At 44.0% G+C, this 24,432-nt stretch overlaps 1 protein-coding gene across 18 annotated transcripts in view; it reads left to right on the forward strand.

Moving 5' to 3' along the window:
- ttn.2 (titin, tandem duplicate 2) overlaps positions 1-24,432 on the forward strand; it is a 208,919-nt gene that overhangs the window by 162,688 nt on the left and 21,799 nt on the right. For all 18 annotated transcript variants that reach the window (XM_015043229.1, XM_015043240.1, XM_015043237.1 and 15 more), the window contains 15 exons: positions 55-17,148; positions 17,238-17,534; positions 17,693-18,280; positions 18,382-18,684; positions 18,776-19,072; positions 19,274-19,561; positions 19,652-19,951; positions 20,041-20,192; positions 20,301-20,451; positions 20,555-20,854; positions 20,980-22,746; positions 22,885-23,178; positions 23,272-23,559; positions 23,680-23,979; positions 24,094-24,428. In XM_015043229.1, coding sequence (XP_014898715.1) covers positions 55-17,148; positions 17,238-17,534; positions 17,693-18,280; positions 18,382-18,684; positions 18,776-19,072; positions 19,274-19,561; positions 19,652-19,951; positions 20,041-20,192; positions 20,301-20,451; positions 20,555-20,854; positions 20,980-22,746; positions 22,885-23,178; positions 23,272-23,559; positions 23,680-23,979; positions 24,094-24,428 — 22,754 coding nt within the window. The remainder of the gene's footprint in view (positions 1-54; positions 17,149-17,237; positions 17,535-17,692; positions 18,281-18,381; positions 18,685-18,775; positions 19,073-19,273; positions 19,562-19,651; positions 19,952-20,040; positions 20,193-20,300; positions 20,452-20,554; positions 20,855-20,979; positions 22,747-22,884; positions 23,179-23,271; positions 23,560-23,679; positions 23,980-24,093; positions 24,429-24,432) is intronic.

Here is a 24,432-nt window from a genome sequence, read left to right on the forward strand (position 1 = left end):
GAAAATGCTTTAATTAACTTTACTAACCTCTTTTTTTTACTTTTTTTTTTTCAGATCCACCTGGTCCTCCATCCAACCCTAGAATTACAGACACCACAAAAACTACAGCAGCCTTTGCTTGGGGCCGTCCTCATTATGATGGTGGTCTTGAAGTAGAAGGTTACATTGTTGAGTATAAAAAGGAGGGTTATGATGACTGGGAGACAGAGACACAATATCCAGTTAAAGTTACTGAATATGTCATTGGTAAACTTCAAAAAGGAGGCAAATACCACTTCAGAGTTAGTGCTGTAAACTCTGAGGGAGTCGGTGAGCCTGCAGAGGTCGAGAAAGTGACTGAACTAGTTTACCAGGAAACAATGCCAGACTTTGAGTTGGATGCAGAGCTCAGGAAAACTCTGGTTGTCAGATGCCGTGCTTCAATTCGTCTATTTGTTCCTATCAAGGGCTGTCCTGTTCCTGAAGTCACTTGGAGCAAAGAAAATACCAACCTGAAAGCACGTGCACACATTGATACAACAGAGTCCTACACTCTACTGGTTATTCCTGACTGCACTAGGTACGACGCAGGAAAATACCAGCTCTCTTTGGAGAATGTTGCTGGTAAGAAGTCAGGCTTTGTCAACGTGAAAGTTCTGGACACACCTGGACCTCCAGTCAACCTTAAACCAAGAGAGATCACTAAAAACAGCATAACTCTCCAGTGGGAAATCCCTATTATTGATGGAGGGTCCAAGATTCATAACTATGTCATTGAAAAGAGAGATGCTACAAAGAAGGCTTATACCGTGCTTAGCACCACATGGCAAAAGTGTTCTTTTAAATTTCAAGACCTTGTGGAGGGAGCTTACTACTACTTCCGTGTTTCTGCTGAAAATGACCTTGGTGTAGGTGAACCTGCTGAAACTCCTGAGCCCATAAGAGTATCTCAGGCCCCCTCTGCACCAGATAACTTGTACGTTACTGATTTGACCAATGACAGTGCAAGCCTTGCATGGACCAAGCCTCTTCATGATGGCGGTAGCTTGATTACAGGATATGTCATTGAGGCTCAAAAGAAAGACACTGATCAATGGGTCCACATAACCACCATTAAGGCTCTAGATTATACTGTGACAGATCTGATTGAGGGAGCTGAATACACCTTCCGTATAATGGCTGTCAATGCATCAGGCAGGAGTGATCCTCGTGAGAGCCGGCCAGCTGTGATTAAAGAGCAAACTTCTCCTCCATCTTTTGACCTGAGAGGAGTCTACCAGAAAACCGTAATTGCCAAAGCAGGGGACCGTGTAAAGGTGGAGATTCCAGTACTGGGAAAACCCAGGCCTGTTGTGTCATGGAAGAAAGGAGACATGGCACTTAAGGAAACACAAAGAATCAACACTGAAACTACAGCAACATCAACAATCCTAAACATCAGTGAGATCAAAAGAACTGATGAAGGCCAGTATTCCATGACTGGAAAGAATATGCTGGGCACACTGACAGAAACCATCACAGTCCTGGTCCACGACATTCCAGGTCCTCCTACTGGTCCTGTCAAGCTGGATGAGGTCTCGTGTGATTATGTTATCATGTCCTGGGAACCACCAGAGAATGATGGAGGTGTTCCTATAAATAATTATATTGTTGAGATGCGTGAGACTACCGGTACTTCATGGGTGGAGTTGGCAGCTACAGTTATTCGCACCACATTCAAAGCAGCACGACTCAATACTGGAACCCAGTATCAGTTCCGTATTAAGGCTCAGAACAGATATGGCGTTGGACCATGTGTTCTATCTGAACCAGTGTTGGCTGCCTATCCGTTTGATGTGCCAGGCCAGCCTGGCATTCCGGTAGTTACAGCTTTCAACAAAGATTCAATGACTCTTAGTTGGAATGAGCCATCTTCTGATGGAGGCAGTCCTATTCTTGGGTATCATGTGGACAGAAAAGAGAAAAACAGTATCCTGTGGCAGAGGATCAGCAAAGCTCTTGTTGTTGGAAACATCTTTAAATCATCAGGCCTTGTTGATGGCATTGGATATGAACACCGTGTTATTGCTGAAAACATGGCTGGTCTCAGCAAACCTAGCAAACCCTGTGAGGCTACGTATGCTTTGGACCCAGTTGACCCACCAGGTAGGCCTGTGGCATTGAATATCACAAGACATGAGGTGACATTGTCATGGACCAAACCAGAAGGTGACGGAGGATTTTCTATTACGGGATACACAGTGGAGAGGAAGAAGATGCCTAATGGACGCTGGCTTAAAACAAATTTCAACAACATTCTAGAAACCATGTTCACAGTCAGTGGCCTGACTGAAGATGCCACCTATGAGTTCCGTGTGCTTGCTCGAAACTCAGCTGGTGCTGTTAGTGCTCCATCACAGCCATCAGAAGCTATCACATGCAGAGATGACATTGAAGAACCCAGGCTTGATATTGATGCCTCATATAGCAGTAATGTTGTAGTAATGGCAGGAGAACCATTCAAGTTGGAAGCCAGTGTAACTGGCAGGCCAATTCCTTCTCTAGTATGGACCAAGGAAGGAAAGGAGCTGGAGGACACAGCTAAAATAGAAATAAAGACATCTGACTTCCACACAACCTTAATCAGCAAAGATTCTCTAAGGAGAGATGGTGGTGCTTTTACCCTGACTGCAAGCAATCCTGGTGGATTTGCAAAGTTCACTTTTAATGTTAAGGTACTCGACAGACCTGGACCACCAGATTCCCTTTCAGTTACGGATGTTGCTGCAGAAAAATGTGTCCTTAACTGGGTGCATCCAACACATGATGGTGGTGCCAAAATTGAATACTTCATCATACAGAGGCGTGAGACCAGTAGGTTGGCATGGACAAATGTGGCCACAGACCTTCAAGCAAACAGGTTTAAGGTCACAAAGCTTCTTAAAGGAAATGAGTATATTTTCAGAGTAATGGCTGTGAATAAGTATGGCGTAGGTGAACCCCTTGAATCAGAGCCTGTGACTTGTGTGAACCCATATGGTCCCAGTGACCCACCAACGCAGCCTGAGGTCACAACTATCACCAAAGACTCAATGGTTGTTTGCTGGGAGCGTCCTGAACATGATGGAGGCAGTAGAATTAACACATACATAATTGAAAGAAGGGATAAGACAGGTCTGCGTTGGGTGAAATGTAACAAGAGGACTGTGACAGATTTGCGATTCAAGGTCTCTGGTCTCACACAAGGTCACGAGTATGAATTTAGAGTTTTTGCTGAAAATAATGCTGGTCTCAGTCAGCCCAGCCCTTCTAGTCCATTCTACAAGGCTGTTGACACAATCTTTCAGCCTGGACCTCCAGGAAACCCAAGAGTGCTTGACACCTCTAAATCATCCATTACCGTCGCCTGGAATAAACCTGTTTATGATGGTGGTTCTGAAATTACTGGTTACATTGTGGAGACTTGCCTGCCTGAGGAGGATGAGTGGACAATCCATACTCCTAAAAAAGGATGGACAGCCACATCTTTTACCATTACTAGTCTGAAAGAAAACCAGGAGTATAAAATCAACATCTGTGCAACAAATTCTGAAGGGGTGGGAGAACCTGCAGCTGTACCTGGAACCCCTAAGGCTGAAGACAGATTAATTCCGCCTGAAGTTGAACTTGGAGCAGAGCTACGTAAAGTTGTTTCCATCAGAGCCTGTAGCACACTCAGACTTTTTGTCCCCATCAAAGGAAGACCAGCACCAGAAGTAAAATGGTCAAGAGAGCATGGAGAATCCCTGGACAAGGCTAACATTGAAATTACCCCATCATTTACAACTCTTCAGATAGACAATGTTGACAGGTTTGATGGAGGTAAATACTTGGTGACAGTAGAGAATGCCTCAGGAAGTAAAACAGCTTTTGTTAATGTTAGAGTACTAGATACTCCTGGACCACCTCAGAATCTCATTGTTAAGGAGGTCACAAGAGATTCAGTTTCCCTGGTTTGGGATGCACCTCTCATAGATGGGGGCTCCAGAGTCCGCAGCTACATTGTGGAGAAGCGTGAGTCAACCAGGAAAGCCTACTCAACCGTATGTGCCAGCTGCCATAAGTCTAGTTGGAAAGTGGGAGACCTGGAAGAAGGAAAATTGTACTTCTTTAGAATAGTCGCTGAAAACGAATTTGGTATCGGTCTGCCAGTTGAAACCATTGAACCAATTAAGGCATCAGAAAAGCCTCTGCCACCAGGCAAAGTATCTCTCCGTGAAGTTACTGGAACAAGTGTCACACTAACTTGGGAAAAACCAGACCATGATGGAGGAAGCAGAATTACAGGCTATAATGTTGAGATGCAATGTAAAGGAAGTGAGAAATGGACACAAGTGATGGTGGTAAAGACAAACCAGGCCCAGGTAACTGGACTTACATATGGAGAGGAGTATATGTTCCGAATCTCTGCATTCAATGAAAAGGGTGTTAGTGACCCCCGGTCTCTCAATGTACCTGTGGTGGCTAAAGATTTAGTAATACCACCAGCTTTCAAACTGATTTTCAGCACATTCAGTGTGCTGGCAGGAGATGATCTCAAGATTGATGTACCATATGTTGCCTGTCCTAAAGCTACAGCAACTTGGCTGAAGGATGATGTCATTCTCAAAGAAACAACAAGAGTTAATGCTGAGGCCACAGACAAAAACCTTCTTCTTATCATTAAGGAGGCTTGCAGAGACGATGTGGGCAAATATACTATAAAACTAAACAATACAGCTGGGGAGGCTACAACAGATATCAGTGTTGTTGTCTTGGACAAACCTGGTCCTCCAACTGGCCCGATCAAGTTGGATGAGGTCACAGCAGACAGCGTTATCTTGTCTTGGGATCCACCACAATATGATGGAGGTTGCTCAATCAACAATTACATTGTAGAGAAGAGAGATACCTCAACTACAAACTGGCAGATTGTGTCTGCTACTGTAGCTAGAACAACCATCAAAGCGGCTCGCCTGAAGACTGGTTCAGAGTATCAATTTAGAATTGCTGCAGAAAATAGATATGGCAAGTCATCTTTTCTCCTTTCTGATAGCATTGTTGCTCAGTATCCATTTGAGGTGCCCAGTTCACCACGATCTGTTGTGGTAAAGTCAGCCACCAAAGAGACCATGACTGTTGTGTGGGAGAATCCCAGTAATGATGGTGGTAGCAAAATTCTGGGCTACCACTTAGAACTTAAAGAGAGAAACAGCATTCTCTGGGTGAAACAAAACAAGCAGATCATCCCAGAGACCAGATTTAAAGTGGTTGGACTTGAAGAGGGCATTGAATACGAGTTTAGAGTGTATGCTGAGAATATTGTTGGTCTTAGCAAACCTAGCAAGGTAAGTGAAATCCAAGTAGCTAGGGATCCTTGTGACAGACCCGGAAAACCAGAGGCTGTCATTGTAACAAGAAGCCAAGTGACACTGAGATGGACCAAACCTGAATTTGATGGTGGCATCAAAATCACTGGTTATGTTGTTGAGAAAAAGGAGGCAAGTGGGCGTTGGTTGAAGGCAAGTTTTGCCAACATTATTGAAACTGAATTTGTTGTCACAGGACTTACTGAGGATCAAACTTATGAATTCCGTGTCATTGCCAAAAATGCAGCTGGTGTCTTTAGCCAACCATCTGATTCTTCTGGATCCATCACTGCCAAGGATGAGATTGATCCACCAAAAATTGACCTGGAAGCTAAATACTCTCAGGTTGTGGTTGTAAATGCCGGAGAGACATTTAAACTTGAGGCTGCTGTTTATGGTAAGCCTGTGCCCACTGTACACTGGCTGAAAGAAGGCACTGAGATGGCAGAAGCAGCTCGTTTAGAAATCCATAATACCGATTTTTCAACTTGTCTAACTGTTAAGGAAGCTATTCGTGTTGATGGAGGACAGTACACATTGCTGGTAAAGAATGTTGGTGGAGAAAAAGCTATTAACATTAATGTCAAGGTATTGGACAGACCAGGTCCACCTGAGGGCCCTATCTCTATTTATGGTGTCACTAATGAGAAATGCTCAATTTCCTGGAAACCTCCCTTGCAAGATGGAGGTAGTGATATCTCCCATTATATTGTTGAGAGAAGGGAAACCAGCAGGCTGGTATGGACTGTAGTTGAGCAAAAGGTTCAGACTCTAAATCTAAAAATCACCAAACTTCTTCCTGGTAATGAATACATCTTCAGAGTGATCCCTGTCAACAAATATGGTATTGGCGAGCCTTTGGAATCTGAGCCAATGATTGCCAAAAATCCATTTGTCACACCAAGTCCCCCAACTGACATAGATGTTTCTTCAATTACTAAGGACTCTATGGTGGTAACCTGGGAGAGACCAAATAATGATGGTGGCAATTCCATTCAGGGGTATGTCATTGAGAAATGTGATAAGGATGGTGTGAGATGGACAAGGTGCAACAAGCGCAGTGTGACAGAGTTGCGTTTCAGAGTGACAGGACTCATAGAAAACCATAGCTATGAATTCAGAGTAGCTGCTGAGAATGCTGCTGGAATTGGTACACCTAGTACACCAACAGTTTACTACAAAGCACTGGATCCTGTTTTCAAACCAGGCCCACCCAACAACCCCAAGGTAGTAGACACCTCTAGGTCTACTGTATCTCTTACATGGGGTAAGCCCATATATGACGGGGGAAGTGAGATCAAAGCTTACATTGTTGAAGCATATGATGTAGCAGCTGATGAGTGGTTTATGTGCACTCCACCCACTGGAATAACAGACACTAAATTCACAGTGAAAAAGCTTCTGGAAAAGCATGAGTACCAGTTTAGAGTTTGTGCAATCAACAAAATTGGTGTTGGTGAACATGCTGATGTGCCTGGTAAAATCCTTCTTGAAGAGAAGCTTGAGACTCCTGACCTTGAACTAGATGCTGATATGAGAAAAATGATCAACATCAGATCAGCTTGCACACTGAGGTTGTTTGTACCCGTGAAAGGGCGCCCAGCTCCTGAGCTGAAATGGGGAAAGGTTGAAGGTGAGATTAAAGAGACTGCCCAAATTGACAACACAGGAAGCTATGCTTCACTTACCATTGAGAATGTTGACCGGTTTGACAGTGGCAAGTACACACTGACTGCAGAGAATGCCAGTGGAGTTAAATCAGTGTTCATCAGTGTAAGAGTCCTGGATTCTCCTAGTCCACCAACTAACTTAACAGTAAAAGAGATTACTAAGAACTCTGTCACTCTTTCATGGGAACCTCCACTTCTGGATGGTGGTTCAAAGATTAAGCATTATATTGTTGAGAAGCGTGAAAGCACAAGAAAGGTTTATACTACCATTACAACATGTAACAAGATGTCATGGAAAGTTGAACCTCTTCCAGAGGGTGGAATCTTCTTTTTTAGGGTTTTGGCTGAGAATGAATATGGTGTGGGTCTCCAAGCTAAAACTATGGAGCCAATTAAAATATCTGAGAAGCCTCAGCCACCCGGTAAGGTTAGTGTTCTTGACGTCACTCACAGTACTGTTACTCTAAGGTGGGAGAAATCTGAACATGATGGTGGTAGTAGGATCAGTTATTATGAAATTGAAATGGCTCCTAAGGACAGTGATGCATGGACTGTGTGTGCTAGTGTAAAAGGCCTGGAGACAGTAGTGAGCAACCTTCTCAAGGGAGAGGAATATCAGTTCAGAGTTGTTGCTGTAAATGAGAAAGGTAAAAGTGACCCAAGACAACTGGCTCAATCAGTTGTAGCCAAGGACCTAATCATTGAGCCTTCTGTGAGACCCAAATCAAGTTCCTACAGTGTTCAGGTGGGAAATGACCTCAAGATAGAGGTTCCAGTTGCTGGTCATCCAAAGCCAACCATTACCTGGACTAAGGATGGAGTGGCACTTAAGCAGACCACCAGAGTTAATGTCAGTGACTCAGCACATCACACCACTCTAACCATAAAGGATGCCACCAGAGAGGATGGTGGTATGTACACTGTGACTATTGCTAATGCCTTGGGTTCCAAGGATGCCACTATTGAAGTTATCACCCTGGATAAACCAGGACCACCAACAGGTCCAATCAAGATTGATGATGTTAGTGCTGAGAGTGTCACTCTTAATTGGGAACCTCCTTCATACACAGGTGGCTGTCCAATCTCCAACTATGTAGTGGAAAAGAGAGACACAACTACAACTAATTGGGTTGTTGTGTCTGCCACTGTGGCTAGAACAACCTTAAAGGTTGCCAATCTCAAGACTGGTAGTGAATACCAGTTTAGAATCTTTGCTGAAAACAGATATGGAAAGAGTTATGCAATTGATTCAGTGCCTGTTGTAGCACAATATCCATTCCAAGAACCTGGACCACCAGGAACACCATTTGTTTCTGCATACACTAAAGATTACATGGTGGTCGAGTGGCATAAACCTCCATCTGATGGAGGCAGTGCTATTTTGGGTTATCATTTGGAGAGGAAAGAGAAGAATAGTATCCTGTGGACAAAGATCAACAAAATGCTCATTCAAGATTGTAAATTCAAGTCTACTCCTCTTGAGGAGGGCATTGAGTATGAGTATAGAGTATATGCTGAGAATATAGTTGGCATTGGAAAATGCAGCAACGTCTCTGAGGTATATGTAGCCCGTGACCCATGTGATCCTCCTGGCCGTCCAGAGGCTGTAATTGTAACCAGACATTCGGTGATGCTGAGATGGACACCCCCGCAATATGATGGTGGAAGCATTGTAACTGGCTATTTAATAGAGAAGCGTGACCTTCCAGAGGGAAAATGGATGAAGGCTAGTTTCACAAACATTATTGAAAATGAATTTACAGTTACTGGCCTTACAGAAGACAGTAAATATGACTTCAGAGTGATTGCAAGGAATGCCGCTGGTGCTGTCAGCAAGCCCTCTGAGAACACAGGATCCATAACAGCTAAGGATGAAGTTGAGCCACCCAAGTGTGAAACTGATCCGATATACAATCAGACTATTGTCCTTAATGCTGGAGAGACTTTTAGTCTGGAGGCTAGTGTAGAAGGAAAGCCCATCCCAACAGCCCAGTGGTTCAAAGGAAGTGTTGAAGTTGAAAACTCAGCAAGAGCTGAAATTAAAAATACTGATTTTAAAGCGTTACTTGTAGTAAAGGACTCCATCAGAGTGGATGGTGGACAGTATACTTTGGTTCTGACTAATGTTGCCGGAACTAAGACTGTCCCGTTCACTGTGAAGGTTCTTGATAGACCAGGCCCATCCGAGGGACCCCTCACAGTCAGTAATGTTACTGAGGAGAAATGCTCACTGTCATGGCTGCCACCCAGGCATGACGGAGGAGCTAGCATTTCTCACTACATCATTCAAAAGAGAGAAACTAGCCGCTTGGCTTGGACTGTGGTCTCCAGTGATTGTGGAGCTACAATGTTTAAGGTTACCAAACTATTGAAAGGCAATGAGTACATCTTCAGAGTTTTGGCTGTCAACAAATATGGAGTTGGGGAACCTCTGGAATCTGAGCCAGTTATCATGAGAAATCCATTTGTTCCTCCTGGTTCACCTCGTGAACTAGAAATCACTAACATTACTAGGGATTCAATGACTGTTTGCTGGAACCGCCCACAGTCTACAGGAGGAAGTGACATTGCTGGTTACATTATTGAAAAGAGAGACAGAGCTGGAGTGAGATGGACCAAGTGCAATAAACGTAGAGTGACTGATTTGCGTTTTAGAGTAACAGGTCTCACTGAGGACCATGATTATGAGTTCAGGGTATCTGCTGAAAATGCAGCTGGGGTGGGCCAGCCAAGCCCACCTACACCCTATCTCAAAGCTTGTGACCCTACTTTTGAACCAGGCATTCCCACTAATGCCCATGTAGTTGACACAACAAAAGACTCCATCAGCTTAGCTTGGCACAGGCCAATATATGACGGGGGTTGTGAAATTCAAGGATATGCTGTTGAAATAACCAAGGCAGAAGAGGAGGAATGGACTATTTGTACACCACCCACTGGAGTGAATCTCACCAAGTTTACCATCAAAAACCTGATAGAACATCAAGAATACAAGGTGCGTGTCTGTGCTATGAATAAAATTGGTGTTGGTGAGCCCACAGAAATTCTGGGAGTTGTAATCCCTGTGGATAAAATTGACCCTCCAGAGATGATTTTGGATTCAGAGCTCAGGAAAGGAATAGTTGTTCGTGCAGGAGGCTCAATGAGAATCTGCGTTCCTTTTAAGGGTCGCCCGACTCCTGACGTTAGCTGGGCTAAAGAGGATGGTGAGCTGCCCAGTAAAGCACAGATTGAGACTGCTGAACATTTCACACAGCTTTCTATTGACATTTGTGACAAATATGATGCTGGAAAATACATCCTCAGTGTAGCAAACAGTGCTGGCAGCAAATCAGCTTTTGTCTCTGTTAAAGTTCTGGACACTCCAGGGGCTCCATTAAATCTTAAAGTTAAAGACATAAAGAGGGAGAGCGTCACTTTGACTTGGGAACCCCCTGTAATTGATGGTGGCTCAAGAATAAAGAATTACTTGGTTGAGAAGCGTGAGTCAACCAGGAAGGTGTACTCTAATGTAGACAATAAATGTACAAAGACAAGTTACCGTATCACAGGTCTGACTGAGGGAACAATTTATTACTTTAGAGTCTTAGCAGAAAATGAATTTGGTGTTGGACAGCCAGTTGAAACAAAAGAATCTGTTAAAACATCTGAGCCACCTTTATCTGTGGGTAAAGTTAATTTGACTGAAGTCACAAAAACCACAGCCTCACTCTCGTGGGAGAAACCAGTCCATGATGGAGGTAGCAGGATAATTGGATACTACATTGAGATGCAGCCTGTGGGGTCAGAAGAGTGGGTTGTGGCTGCCACAACTAAGACCTGCGAGGGTACTGTTACTGGTCTAAGTGCAGGACATGAGTACCTTTTTAGAGTATCAGCCTTCAACGAAAAAGGAAAGAGTGACCCAAGGTCTCTGGCTGCAGCAGTTACTGCTAAAGATGTTACTGTTGAGCCTGGATTCAAGATGAGATTCAATACTTACAGCTTACAACAAGGTGAGGATCTGAAAATTGAGATTTCAGTACTTGGACGTCCTGTTCCAAAGGTTGAATGGAAAAAGGAAGGACAACTTCTTAAAGAGACAACTAGAATAAATGTATCAAGCACACCATCATCTACAAAGTTGGTAATCAAAGATGCCAATAAAGAAGATACTGGCAAGTACACTATTACAGCAACCAGCAGCATTGGAACAGCTACAGAGGAGATTACTGTTATAATTCTTGACAAACCTGGACCTCCTACAGGCCCTGTGAAGATTGATGAAGTGAGTTCAAATTTTGTTACTCTGTCCTGGGAACCACCAGAGTATACTGGAGGTTGTCAGATCAACAACTACATCGTAGAGAAGAGAGACACCACTACTACTGTGTGGCAAATTGTTTCTGCTACAATAGCCAGGACAACCATAAAAGTCAGCAATTTGAAGACTGGCACTGAATATCAATTTAGAGTCTCAGCTGAGAATAGATATGGAAAGAGTTCAGCTATTGTCTCTCCTGGTGTGGTTGCTAAGTATCCATTCAGTGAACCTGCTGCCCCTGGAATACCAGTTGTTACATCTGCAACCAAAGAGAGCATGGTTGTTGAATGGAAACCCCCCACCAACAATGGGGGTAGTCCAATTATAGGCTATCACCTAGAGAGAAAGGAGAAGAACAGCCTTTTATGGGTCAAACTAAACAAGCTTCTTATTCCAGATGCACGATTCAAAACCACAGAATTGGAAGAGGGTATAGAGTATGAATTTAGAGTTTATGCTGAGAACATTGCTGGCCTCAGCCCAGCTAGCAAAGTCTCAGAGAGCACAGTAGCCAGGGATCCATGTGACCCACCAGGCACTCCTGAGGCTATTGAAATCACCAGAAACCATATCACACTTCAATGGACCAAACCCCAGTACGATGGAGGCAGTGCAATCACTGGGTATTTGATTGAGAGGAGGAAGCACCCAGATAAACGCTGGATGAAAGCAAGCTTTACCAACATCATTGATACCCAATACACTCTCACTGGTCTCACTGAGGATCGTGTTTATGAGTTTAGAATCATTGCTAGGAATGCTGCTGGTATTTCTAGTTGCCCATCTGAAAGCACAGGAGAAATAACAGCTAAAGATGAAATTGAGGCTCCAGATGCCATCATGGATTCTAAGTTCAAAGATCTCACAGTTGTTCATGCTGATGAGACATTTATCATTGATGCTGATTACACTGGTAAGCCTGTGCCTGAGGTCACATGGTTAAAGGATGGAAAGGAAATTGACAAAGCTACCCCAAGAATGGAAATCAAGACCACACTAACCCGCACCATCCTGACAGTTAAAGACTGCATACGAGTTGATGGTGGCCACTTTGTTCTCAAGCTTGTTAATGTGGGTGGAGTCAAAATGATCCCAGTTAACGTAAAGGTTTTGGACAGACCTGGTCCTCCAGATGGACCATTAGAAGTGAAAGGAGTGACAGCTGAAAAATGTTATCTGCACTGGAGCCATCCTTCACATGATGGTGGAGCTAGCATCTCTCACTATATTATTGAAAAGAGGGAAACCAGTCGTTTGTCATGGACCGTGGTTGAGCCAAAGATCCAGGCAATCAGCTACAAAATTACAAAACTGCTCCCTGGAAATGAATACATCTTCAGAGTTACTGCTGTGAATAAATATGGAGTTGGTGAACCTTTAGAATCTGAGCCTGTTGTGGCTCGTAATCCATTCACCACTCCCAGCGCACCCTCCACTCCTGAAGCCAGTGCTATTACTAGGGATTCCATTGTGCTTACTTGGGAGAGGCCAGAGAATAATGGAGGAGCTGAGATTGAAGGATATGTACTTGAAAAACGTGATAAGGATGGCGTCAGGTGGACCAAGTGCAACAAGAAGAGACTGACTGACTTGAGATTTAGGTGTGCTGGTCTCACAGAGGGCCATTCCTATGAATTCCGTGTCTCAGCTGAAAACGCTGCAGGTGTTGGAAAGCCTAGCACACCGACACAGTACATCAAAGCATGCGATGCCACTTATCCACCAGGACCTCCAAATAACCCCAAAGTCACTGACCATTCCAGCACTACAGTCTCCCTTTCCTGGTCAAGACCTATCTATGATGGTGGAGCACAGATTACTGGATATGTTGTTGAAATGAAGGAGGCATTAGATGACGAATGGATTGTTTGCACACCTCATACTGGTGTCCAAGACACTCACTACACTGTAAAGAAGTTAAAAGAGAATGCAGAATACAATTTCCGTGTATGTGCCATGAACTGTGAGGGAGTAGGGGATCATGTGGACCTCCCAGGGTCTGTGATTGCGGCAGAAAAGTTGCAGGCACCTGAAATTGAACTAGATGCTGACCTGAGAAAGATGGTCAATGTTCGTGCCACTGCAACACTACGTCTTTTTGTGACTATCAGAGGAAAACCTGAGCCTGAGGTCAAGTGGTCAAAGGCCGATGGCACTCTAAATGAGCGTGCTCAGATTGAAGTCACAAGCTCATACACAATGCTTGTGATTGAAAATGTTGACAGATTTGACACTGGCAAATATGTACTAACCCTTGAGAACATTAGTGGCTCTAAATCAGCTTTTATCAATGTTAGAGTTTTGGATTCACCCAGTGCTCCAACAAACCTACAAGTTAAGGATGTAAAGAGACATTCTGTCTCTCTTTCCTGGGAGCCTCCTCTGATTGATGGTGGAGCAAAGATATCACACTATATTGTGGAGAAGAGAGAGCAGAAGCGAATGGCTTTCACCAGTGTTAGCACGAATTGTGTAAGGAACTCATACATTATTTCTGACCTGCAGGAGGGAGGTAGATACTTTTTCCGTGTGTTGGCTGTAAATGAGCTAGGAGTTGGTCTGTCAGCTACAACAGATCAAGTCAAAGTTTCAGAGGCACCTTTGCCTCCGGGTAAAGTAACTGTGGTTGATGTGACTCGTCACACTGTCACCCTTTCATGGGAAAAACCAGATCATGATGGAGGCAGCAAAATTACAAGCTACATAGTAGAGATGCAGCCTAAGGGAGATGAAAAATGGACAGTGTGCAGTGACGCCAAAGCACTAGAAGCTACTATTGAGGGACTTACTACTGGTGAGGAATACTCCTTCAGAGTAACTGCTGTGAATGATAAGGGTAGGAGTGATCCCAAACCTCTGGCTATGCCTGTGCTAGTAAAAGACATCACAGTGGAGCCCACCATCAACTTGCTTTTCCATACATACAGTGTAAAAGCAGGAGATGACTTGAAGATTGATGTTCCTCTCAAAGGCAGACCTCAACCTGAGGTGTCCTGGAAGAAGGATGGCAGTGCACTAAAGCAGACTACCAGGGTAAATGTTCTGAATTCAAAGACCTCATCAAAGATCATAATCAAAGATGCCACCAAAGATGATGTTGGAAAATATGAGATCACTTTAACTAATTCAATTGGCACAAAGACAGCTGAAATTTCTGTAATAATTCTGGATAAACCAGGTCCACCCAGCAACATTAGGGTGGAGGAGGTGAGTGCCGACTTTATCTCTCTGTCCTGGGATGCTCCAACCTATGATGGTGGGTGCCAGATTAACAACTATGTTGTGGAGAAGAGAGACACTACCTCTACCACATGGCAAATTGTCTCAGCTACAGTAGCCAGGACATCCATAAAGGTTTCCCGTCTCACTCAGGGCACAGAGTACCAGTTCCGCATTGCAGCTGAGAACCGTTATGGCAAGAGTCCAGCAATTGATTCTGCTCCTGTTGTTGCACAATATCCATTTGAGCCACCTGGCCCTCCAACTAATCTTCATGTTGCCCATGCCACCAAGACTGGTATGCTTGTGGTATGGGGCAGACCTGCCAGTGATGGTGGAAGCCCTGTCATTGGTTATCATGTTGAATCCAAAGACCAAAGCAGCATTTTGTGGACCAAAGTCAGTAGAGGTCTGGTGACTGAAAACCAATTTAAGATGACGGGCATTGAAGAAGGCCTGTCATACCAGTTTAGAGTCTATGCTGAGAATATTGCTGGCATTGGTCCTTGCACTAAAGCTTGTGAACCAGTTGCAGCCAGGGACCCATGTGAATCTCCACATAACCTTAAAGTCACAAATATTACCAGAAACTCTGTTTCTCTCTTCTGGGATCCACCTGAATATGATGGTGGAGTGAAAATTGTTGGATACATAGTGGAGCGCAAAGAGCTCCCTAATGGTCGCTGGCTAAAATGTAACTTTACCAATTTACAAGAGACTTACTTTGATGTCACAGGTCTTACAGAAGATGCACAATATGACTTCCATGTTATTGCAAAGAATTCTGCAGAGATGTTGAGTGCCCCTTCAGAATGCACTGGTCCTGTCACCATCAAAGACGATGTAGACCCTCCAAGCATCATCTTAGAGGATAAATTCAGGCAACTGGTTGTCATTAAGGCTGGAGAAATAATTAGAATTGATGCTGAAATTACAGGTCGTCCAATCCCAGTGGTTTCATGGTCTAAGGATGGAAAAGATATTGAGGCCAAGGCCAGGTGTGAAATCACTTCCACAAACTTCACCACCACTCTGATTGTCAGAGATGTTATCAGGAGGGATTCTGGACAGTACGTCTTGACTTTGCACAATGTAGCTGGAACCAGGTCTGTAGCTATCAACTGTAAGGTTTTGGACAGGCCTGGACCAGCTTCAGGACCTTTAGCAGTGTCTGGCATTACAGCAGAGAAGTGCACTATAACATGGGGTCCACCTCAAGAGAATGGAGGAGCTGAAATCATGCACTATATAGTGGAGAAACGTGAGACAAGCCGCCTTGCTTGGACTCTTGTTTATGGTGACATGAAGGCAACTACCTGCAAAGTTACTAAGCTGCTCAAAGGAAATGAGTACATTTTCAGGGTCAGAGGAGTTAACAAATATGGAGATGGTGAGGCTCTGGAGAGTGAGGCAGTAAAAGCTTTGGATCCATTCACTGTAGCTGCAGCCCCCACTAATGTCCAGGTCACCTCAGTCACTAGTGAGGCCATGACAATCTGTTGGGAAAGACCAGTTTCTGATGGTGGCAGCAGTATCTGTGGCTATGTAATAGAAAAGCGAGAGAAGACTGGCCTCCGTTGGTGCCGTGTCAATAAGAAACCTGTCTATGACCTCAGAGTCAAAGCTTCTAATCTTCGTGAGGGAAGTGAATATGAGTACAGAGTGTTTGCAGAGAATGCTGCTGGACTTAGTGCACCTAGCACCCCTTGCCCACTCACCAAGGCTGAAGACCCACAGTTCCTCCCCTCACCTCCTGCTAAGCCCAGGATCATTGACTCAACAAAGACCACAGTAACACTAGCATGGAATAAACCACTGTTTGATGGTGGAGCACCTATAACTGGTTACCGAGTAGAATACAGAAAGTCATTAGATGATGAATGGTTCGTTGGAGTCCAGAACACCAAGAATACGGAGTTTACAGTGGTGGGACTGACTCCTGGAGCTGAATATGTATTTGTTGTCAGATCCATTAACAAAATTGGAGCAAGTGAGCCTAGTCCTGAATCAGACAAACAGACTGCTAAAGAAAAAGAAGAAGAGCCAGTCTTTGAAATAAGCAATGAGATGAGGAAGACTCTTATTGTGAAAGACGGCAGCTCATTTACAATGACGGTACCCTTCAGGGGCAAGCCTATTCCCACTGTCAGTTGGACAAAGCCTGATATTGATCTTAGAGTACGTGCTGTCATTGACACCACAGACACCTTCACCTCAATCACCTTAGAGAAAGCAACACGCAATGACTCTGGAAAATACACTGTCACTTTGTCCAGTATTGCTGGAACCTCATCACTGACCCTCAATGTTAGAGTTCTTGACTCGCCTGGACCTCCTGCATATGTGGAAGTCAAGGATGTGACTAAGTCATCTGCTACTGTAACTTGGGACACTCCAGAGAATGAAGGGGGAGGACCAGTAAAGAATTATCTTGTTGATTTCCGAGAGGCAAGCAAAAAAGGTTGGACTAAGTTGACTGATACATGCCACAGACTGACTTACAAGGTGTCAAACCTAAAGGAAGGAGAAGTTTACTATTTCAGAGTGACAGGCGAGAATGACTATGGTGTTGGTGTACCAGCTGAGACCAAAGAGGGAACCAAGATCACAGGTATAAACATTTATGTTATGCTATCTGTAGTTTACACAAAAAATATAAGAGCTTTGTCAATGCAATAAATTATGTCCTCTTTTTTCCAGAAAAACCAAGCCCACCACCAAAGCTTGGAGTAACTGATGTCACCAAGGAGAGTGTGTCATTGGCATGGGCTAAACCTGAACATGATGGAGGCAGCAGAATTACTGGATACCTGGTTGAGGCACTGGAGAAGGGTCAGGAGAAGTGGGTTAAATGTGGTGTCACCAAGTTTATCCACTTTACTGTGTCTGGCCTAAGGGAGAAAGCTGAATACTACTTCAGGGTCAGAGCTGAGAACCTTGCTGGATTTAGTGATGCTAAGGAAATGTTCACCCCTGTTATGATCAAAGACCAGCTAGGTAAGTTACAAAATATATACATATTCAAATTCACTACTGTGACCCAGAAGAAAATATTTTCGAGTCTTAACTTGTTTTCCATACTTGTACTTATTTTGATACAGTCTAGTCAAAAATCAAAAGACATTGTAAAACCTGTGATCTTCATGTTTCCCTAGAATCTCCCGAAGTTAACATGAAGGACATTCCCCACAACACTGTGTATGTTAGAGCTGGCTCAACTCTGAAGTGTGAAATTCCTCTGACGGGCAGACCCCTGCCCAAAGTCACTCTTTCCAAGGATAATGTAGTACTTAAGTCAACAATGAGGTTCAATTCTGAAGTCACTCCTGACAGCATCAAAATCATCTTGCGTGAAAGCGTTGCTGGAGACTCGGGACGCTATGATATAACTGCCTCCAACTCCAGTGGGACCACCAAGTCCTTTGTCAATATTGTGGTTCTGGATCGCCCAAGTGTTCCACTTGGACCCGTAGAACTGTTTGATGTCACAGAAGACAGCGCAAGCCTCAGGTGGCTCCCACCTGCATATGATGGTGGCAGCCCCATCACTAACTATATCATCCAGAAGAGAGAAACAACTACAGCAAACTGGATTGACGTCTCATCTGCTGTGGCTCGTTGCACCATAAAGATTATGAAACTTACCAATGGCCTGGAGTATCAGTTCAGAATCAGGGCTGAGAACAAATATGGAATCAGTGAACATATTGACTCTCCAGCAGTCACAGTCAGCCTTCCATACAGTAAGGGTTCTATTTGGCTTTCATTTACAAATGTAACATTTAATACTCAAGTTTAATAATGAACATGCACAAACCTTGTAACTTTGATTTTTATCTACCAGCTGTTCCAGATGCTCCATCAACTCCAGAAGTTACTGCTGTAACTAGGGAGAGCATCGCATTAGCCTGGAAGGAGCCCAAGTCAGATGGAGGCAGCCATGTCTTTGGCTACCATCTCCAGATGAAAGATAGGAACAGCATCATGTGGCAGCTAGTTAACAAAACTGTGATCCGTGCTACACACTATAAGGTCACTACCGTTAATGCAGGACTTATTTATGAGTTTAAGGTGGCAGCGGAGAATGCTGCTGGCCTCAGTGATTTCAGTAAGGCTTCAGATGCTGTGTTGGCTATAGATGCCTGTGGTGAGTACCAAGTGAAACATTTTTAAAGATAAACATAATCAAATTATGGTGAAAATGTCTGTTAATTAATCTTCCCTGGTCATTTCTGCAGAGCCACCCATCAACCTAAGAATCAGTGACATCACCAAAACCTCTATCAGCCTTGCCTGGGAGAAACCCAACTATGATGGTGGATCCCCTATTACTGGTTACATTATTGAGAAGAGAGAAGGTGTTAGTCCTAAGTGGTCCAAAGCTAACCTCACCAATATCACAGACACACATTTCACTGTGGCTGGACTTACCCAGAATGAAACGTATGAATTCAGGGTCATGGCCAAGAATGCAGTTGGTTCAGTCAGCAACCCATCTAGGACAGCTGGACCAGCCACCTGTGTGGACACCTATGGTAGGAATTATTTTTGATCCTGGATTTACTTATAGTTGTTTCAGTTAAATACAATATAATCCATTGGTCAATTTTACTGTATTTTTGTGTTTTTACCCCTAGTAAGTTTATGATTATCTGTACAAATTGCTACTGTGCTCTTGTTATGCATGATTCCTAGCTACGTCAGAAATTCAACAAAAACATCTTTGCTTCTGTCAGGTGCCCCAGAAATTGAAATTCCCCAGGAGTACCTTAATGAGGTCAAATACAGCGCAGGCTCCGATGTGGAACTTAAATTCAATATCACAGCCAAACCTACCCCCACGATTGAGTGGTTGAAGGATGGACGAGAGCTCAAACCTACTGCTCAGCTCACTTTCAAACACACATTTGAGTCCACCAGCATATTCCTGAGGGACACTACTCGTCTGAACTCGGGGACGTATGAGGTCAAAGTGAAGAACTCCCTGGGATCTTCATGTGCCATTGTCAGGCTGCTCATTCAAGGTATTCAGATGATAATGTTATTACAACATATTTGCATTGAAAGACATAATGAATACCTAATTTTTTTGTATATATTTGTTCCTTTATCAGACAAGCCAGGACCTCCTGCTGGTGAAATTCAGTTTAAGAAAGTGATGGCCGACAACATCACCATCATGTGGTCTCCACCTGCCGATGAGGGCGGTGCCATGGTAACTCATTACATCGTAGAGAAGAGAGAGACCAGCAGAGTTATGTGGTCTATTGTGTCTGAGAAACTCGTAGACTGCATCGTGAATGTGCCCAGACTCATCCAGGGTAATGAGTACATCTTCAGAGTCCGTGGAGTCAACAAATATGGCATTGGAGACCCCCTGGAGTCTGAGCCCATTATTGCAAAGAACCCGTTCGGTAACAAAACACAGGACATTTTTACTCATTTAACACAGTATAATAGACTAAACAGACTTATGTGAGCTGTATTTTTTCATTTTATTCAGTTCCTCCCAGTGAACCATCCAAGCCTAAGGTTACTATGATCACCAAGTCTACAATGACTGTGATCTGGGAAAGACCTGCACTGGATGGAGGCAGTGATATTGACGGTTATTACCTCGAGAAAAGAGAGAAGAAGAGTCTTCAGTGGTTCAAGGTTGGTTCATAGATTAATATTTACTAATTTCATGCTTATAAGAAGCCAAACTATTAATTGCAGTGGATATCTTTATGATTATCCATAACAGTATCCTGTTTTTTCCAGGTGGTGAAGGGAACAATCAGAGACACCAGACAGAAAGTCAGCAACTTAGCTGAAAACAATGAGTACCAATTCAGAGTTTGTGCTATAAACAAGGCTGGAGCAGGAAACTACTCTGATGCCTCTGATCTTTACAAGGCCTATGACCCCATTGGTATGCCAGAAGATTTCATGTTGTTTCTGAATGTTAACCTTTATAACCTAAGGTGGGTTTATATGCAGCTACTAAAAATATTCACCTTATTTGGCCTCCCTAGATCTGCCTGGTGAACCCTCAAAGCTCCGTGTGGTCGACTCCACAAAGACCTCCATCACTCTTGGCTGGGAGAAGCCTGTCTATGATGGTGGCAGTGAAATCACACACTACTTACTGGAACAGATGAATGCAGGAGAGAAAGAATGGGTTATCACCAACCCACAGGTTAAGGGTTGCGAGTATGTGGTGTCCCACTTGAAACCTGCCACTTACTACTTTTTCAGAGTATCTGCTGTGAACAGCAAGGGAAAAGGAGAGGACATCAAGATGTACCAGCCAGTGCAAGCCAAAGATATATTAGGTTTGGATTTTATTTATAATTGAGAAAAAAATATTGAAAATGAAATGAAATGTGGACATTTTTTTCCCCTGGTGGTTTAGAACTTATTTTATTTATTAGTGCTATTATTTTTTTCTGTTTAACAGAGGAGGCTGATTTGGACTTAGATGTTCCTATGACAACTCAATACACAGCTAAAGCCGGCCGCGATGTGGAAGTGTTTATCCCATTGAAGGGACGACCAGCTCCCAATGTCACCTGGCGACGTAGCGATCGCAACATGGCTGGTGATAACCGCTACACCATCAACAGCACTGAGAGATCCACCACACTCCGTATTCCAAAGGTCACTCGTGATGACTGTGGAAAGTACGTGCTGGAGATAGAGAATGGTGTAGGTGAACCCAAGATAATCACCGTTTCCCTCAGGGTTCTAGATAGTCCATCATCCTGCCAGAAGCTAATAATCAAGAACGTAACAAGAGGAAAGCTGACCCTAAGCTGGGAGGCTCCTCTTGTTGATGGTGGCTCGCCTGTCACAAATTACATTGTTGAGAAGAAAGCCTCAACCATGAAGGCCTACCAGGTGATCAGTGCAGAATGCCCCAACACATCTTACAAGGTGACAGGCCTGGAAGAGGATGTTGCTTACTTCTTCCGTGTGTCAGCTGAAAATGAGTTTGGCGTGGGTGACTTCTGTGAGTCCACTGAAGCTGTCAGAGCAACAGAGACTCCTGGAGCTGTTAAAAACCTGGCAATGTTGGACTCTACAAAGACCTCTGTTACACTGCAGTGGACCCGACCTGACCATGATGGAGGCAGCCACATCACAGAGTACATAGTTGAAAAGAGAAGCCAGGATGAAGTCAACTGGAGTTTAGGTGCAACATGCAAACGTTGCACATGTGAGGTGACCGGACTCAGGGAGAATGCCATCATGGATTTCAGAGTGTTTGCCAAGAACGAGAAAGGAAGAAGTGATTTCTCTCAGATTGGTCCAATCCCTGTGATAGATTTTATTATTCTTCCAGAAGCCAGTCTCAGTGATTATCCAAATGGAGAGCTGGCTGTTCGTATTGGGCAAAACATCCACATTGAGCTACCATTTAAGGGAAAACCAAGACCTGCAATCAGCTGGCTGAAGGATAACCTTCCACTAAAGGAGAGCGAGAAGATTCGCTTTAGGACCACTGACAACAAGACTGCAGTCACAGTTAGAGGAGCCAAGAAGGAGAATGCTGGCCAGTACACTTTAGTTCTGGACAACAGAGTGGTCAAAAACTACTTTGACATCAATGTGATCACTCTTGGACCACCCACAGCTCCTGTTGGTCCTATTCGCTTTGATGAGATAAAGGCTCAGAGTATCATCATTTCCTGGGATGAGCCAAAGGAGGATGGTGGTGGTGAGATTACATGCTACAGTGTGGAGAAACGTGAAACCTCCCAGGCCAACTGGAAAATGGTCTGCTCAAGTGTTGTAAGGACCAGCTTCAAGATTCCTAACCTAGTCAAAGGAGCTCAATACCAATTCAGAGTCCGTGCTGAGAACAAGTATGGAGTCAGCGAACCACTCAGCTCCTCAGATGTTATTGCTCAGCACCAGTATAAACCTCCAGGTCCACCAGGAAAGCCAGTTGCCTTCAACGTCACCAGTGATGGTATGACCATTAAGTGGGATGCCCCAGGCTTTGATGGAGGTTCTCCTATCTTGGGTTATCATGTTGAGAAGAAGGACAGGAACAGCCTCTTGTGGCAGAAGGTGAATTCCACAATCATTTCCAACAAAGAGTACAGGATCATTGGTCTCATGGAAGGTCTGGAGTACTCTTTCAGAGTTTATGCTGAAAACAATGCTGGACTAAGCCCTGTCAGCGAGCAGAGCAAACATGCTCTTGCCATATCCCCAGTTGGTAAGTTTAATGTAATTGCATTTAAAAACTGTGAATGTGACAATTTAACTGGAAAAATGTTTTTTTAAAGGATTAACAATATCCATTAAATTAAACCCAAATATTACACATTAACGGGTTTGTTCTCACTTTCCACAGACCCACCTGGCACTCCTGTCTGCATTGATACAACCAGGGATTCAGTCACCCTGCAATGGGAAGTTCCAAAGAGAGACGGTGGAAGCAAAATTGTGGCTTACAATGTAGAACGGCGCCAAGGCAGAGGAAAATGGCTACGATGCAACTTTATTGATATAAGTGATACTCAGTTCACTGTGACTGGTCTGTCCCCTGGAGACAGATTTGAGTTCAGAGTGATTGCAAGAAATGCTGTCGGTACAGTCAGCCCACCATCTAACTCTTCTGGATATATCATGACCAAGGATGAGAGCAGTATGTGTTTTTCTTAAATTAATCAAGTAATTTACCAATTTATCCCATATAAACTGATGTTAATTTTGGTTTTTAATGTTTTTTTGTCATCAGTTACTCCTGAAATCGAGTGGTCTCCTGACCAGGTGGTCACTCTGAAGGCTGGAGAAAATGTTAAGCTCAATTGCACCATCACTGGGCGCCCAGTTCCTCAGGTTTTGTGGTACAAAGACGGCAAAGAAATTGACAAGCGAACAATGATTGACATTGAGATTACCACAGGCATTGGCACCAGCAGCCTGTTTATCCGTGATGCAGACAGGAACCACCGTGGAATTTATACTGTGGAAGCCAAAAATAGCTCTGGGAGTAGGAAAGCAGATGTTAATGTCAGAGTGCAAGGTTGGTAAACCAATACATTTATGTTTCACTATCAGGTCTCTAAAAGTGGCCAATGAGTTAATTAAAAATGAATTAGATACTTTTTCACACTAAGACCTCTGAACCCCTGTGTCTACACAGATACTCCTGGACCTGTTGAGGGTCCCATCCGCTTTACCGGCATCACTGCTGAAAAGTGCACTGTATGGTGGAACCCACCAGAAAATGATGGCTGTGCTGCAATCACCCACTATGTAGTGGAAAAACGGGAAACATCCAGAATTTCCTGGGCGTTGGTTACATCCAAATGTGAAGCTTGCTCATATAATGTCACCAACCTCATCAAGGGAAATGAGTACCAGTTCAGAATCTCTGCTGTCAACAAATTTGGGGTCGGCAAGCCACTGGATTCTGATGCCGTTATTGCACGCATGCAATACAGTAAGTAAACCTTTAAATGATTATTCCTACGTCAGGAAGTAAAACCCCAAATTTCCCACCTGATCCAAAGAAGCATTTTTTTCAACTTAGAGTTTTGCTGTGCTTTCCCCTTAGCTGTGCCAGATGCTCCTGGTACGCCAGATGCAACTCACATAACTGGAGATAGTATCACTATGTGCTGGACCAGGCCCAGATCAGATGGAGGTAATGAGATCAAGCATTACATTCTGGAAAGAAGAGAGAAGAAGAGCCTTCGCTGGGTAAGGGTGTCTTCCAAGAGGCCCATAACAGAGCTAAGGCACCGTGTCACCCGCCTGACCGAGGGCAATGAGTACGAGTTCCGCGTCATGGCTGAAAATGGAGCTGGAATCGGACCAGCCAGCAGCACCTCCAGGCTCTTCAAATGCAGAGAGCCAACCAGTGCTCCTAGTGCTCCAAGTGTAATCAAGGTAG

Source organism: Poecilia latipinna, unplaced genomic scaffold, assembly GCF_001443285.1.
Source record: "Poecilia latipinna isolate Pla-1442-1.1 unplaced genomic scaffold, P_latipinna-1.0 Scaffold622, whole genome shotgun sequence".
In the NCBI taxonomy this organism is placed as follows: Eukaryota; Metazoa; Chordata; class Actinopteri; order Cyprinodontiformes; family Poeciliidae; genus Poecilia; species Poecilia latipinna.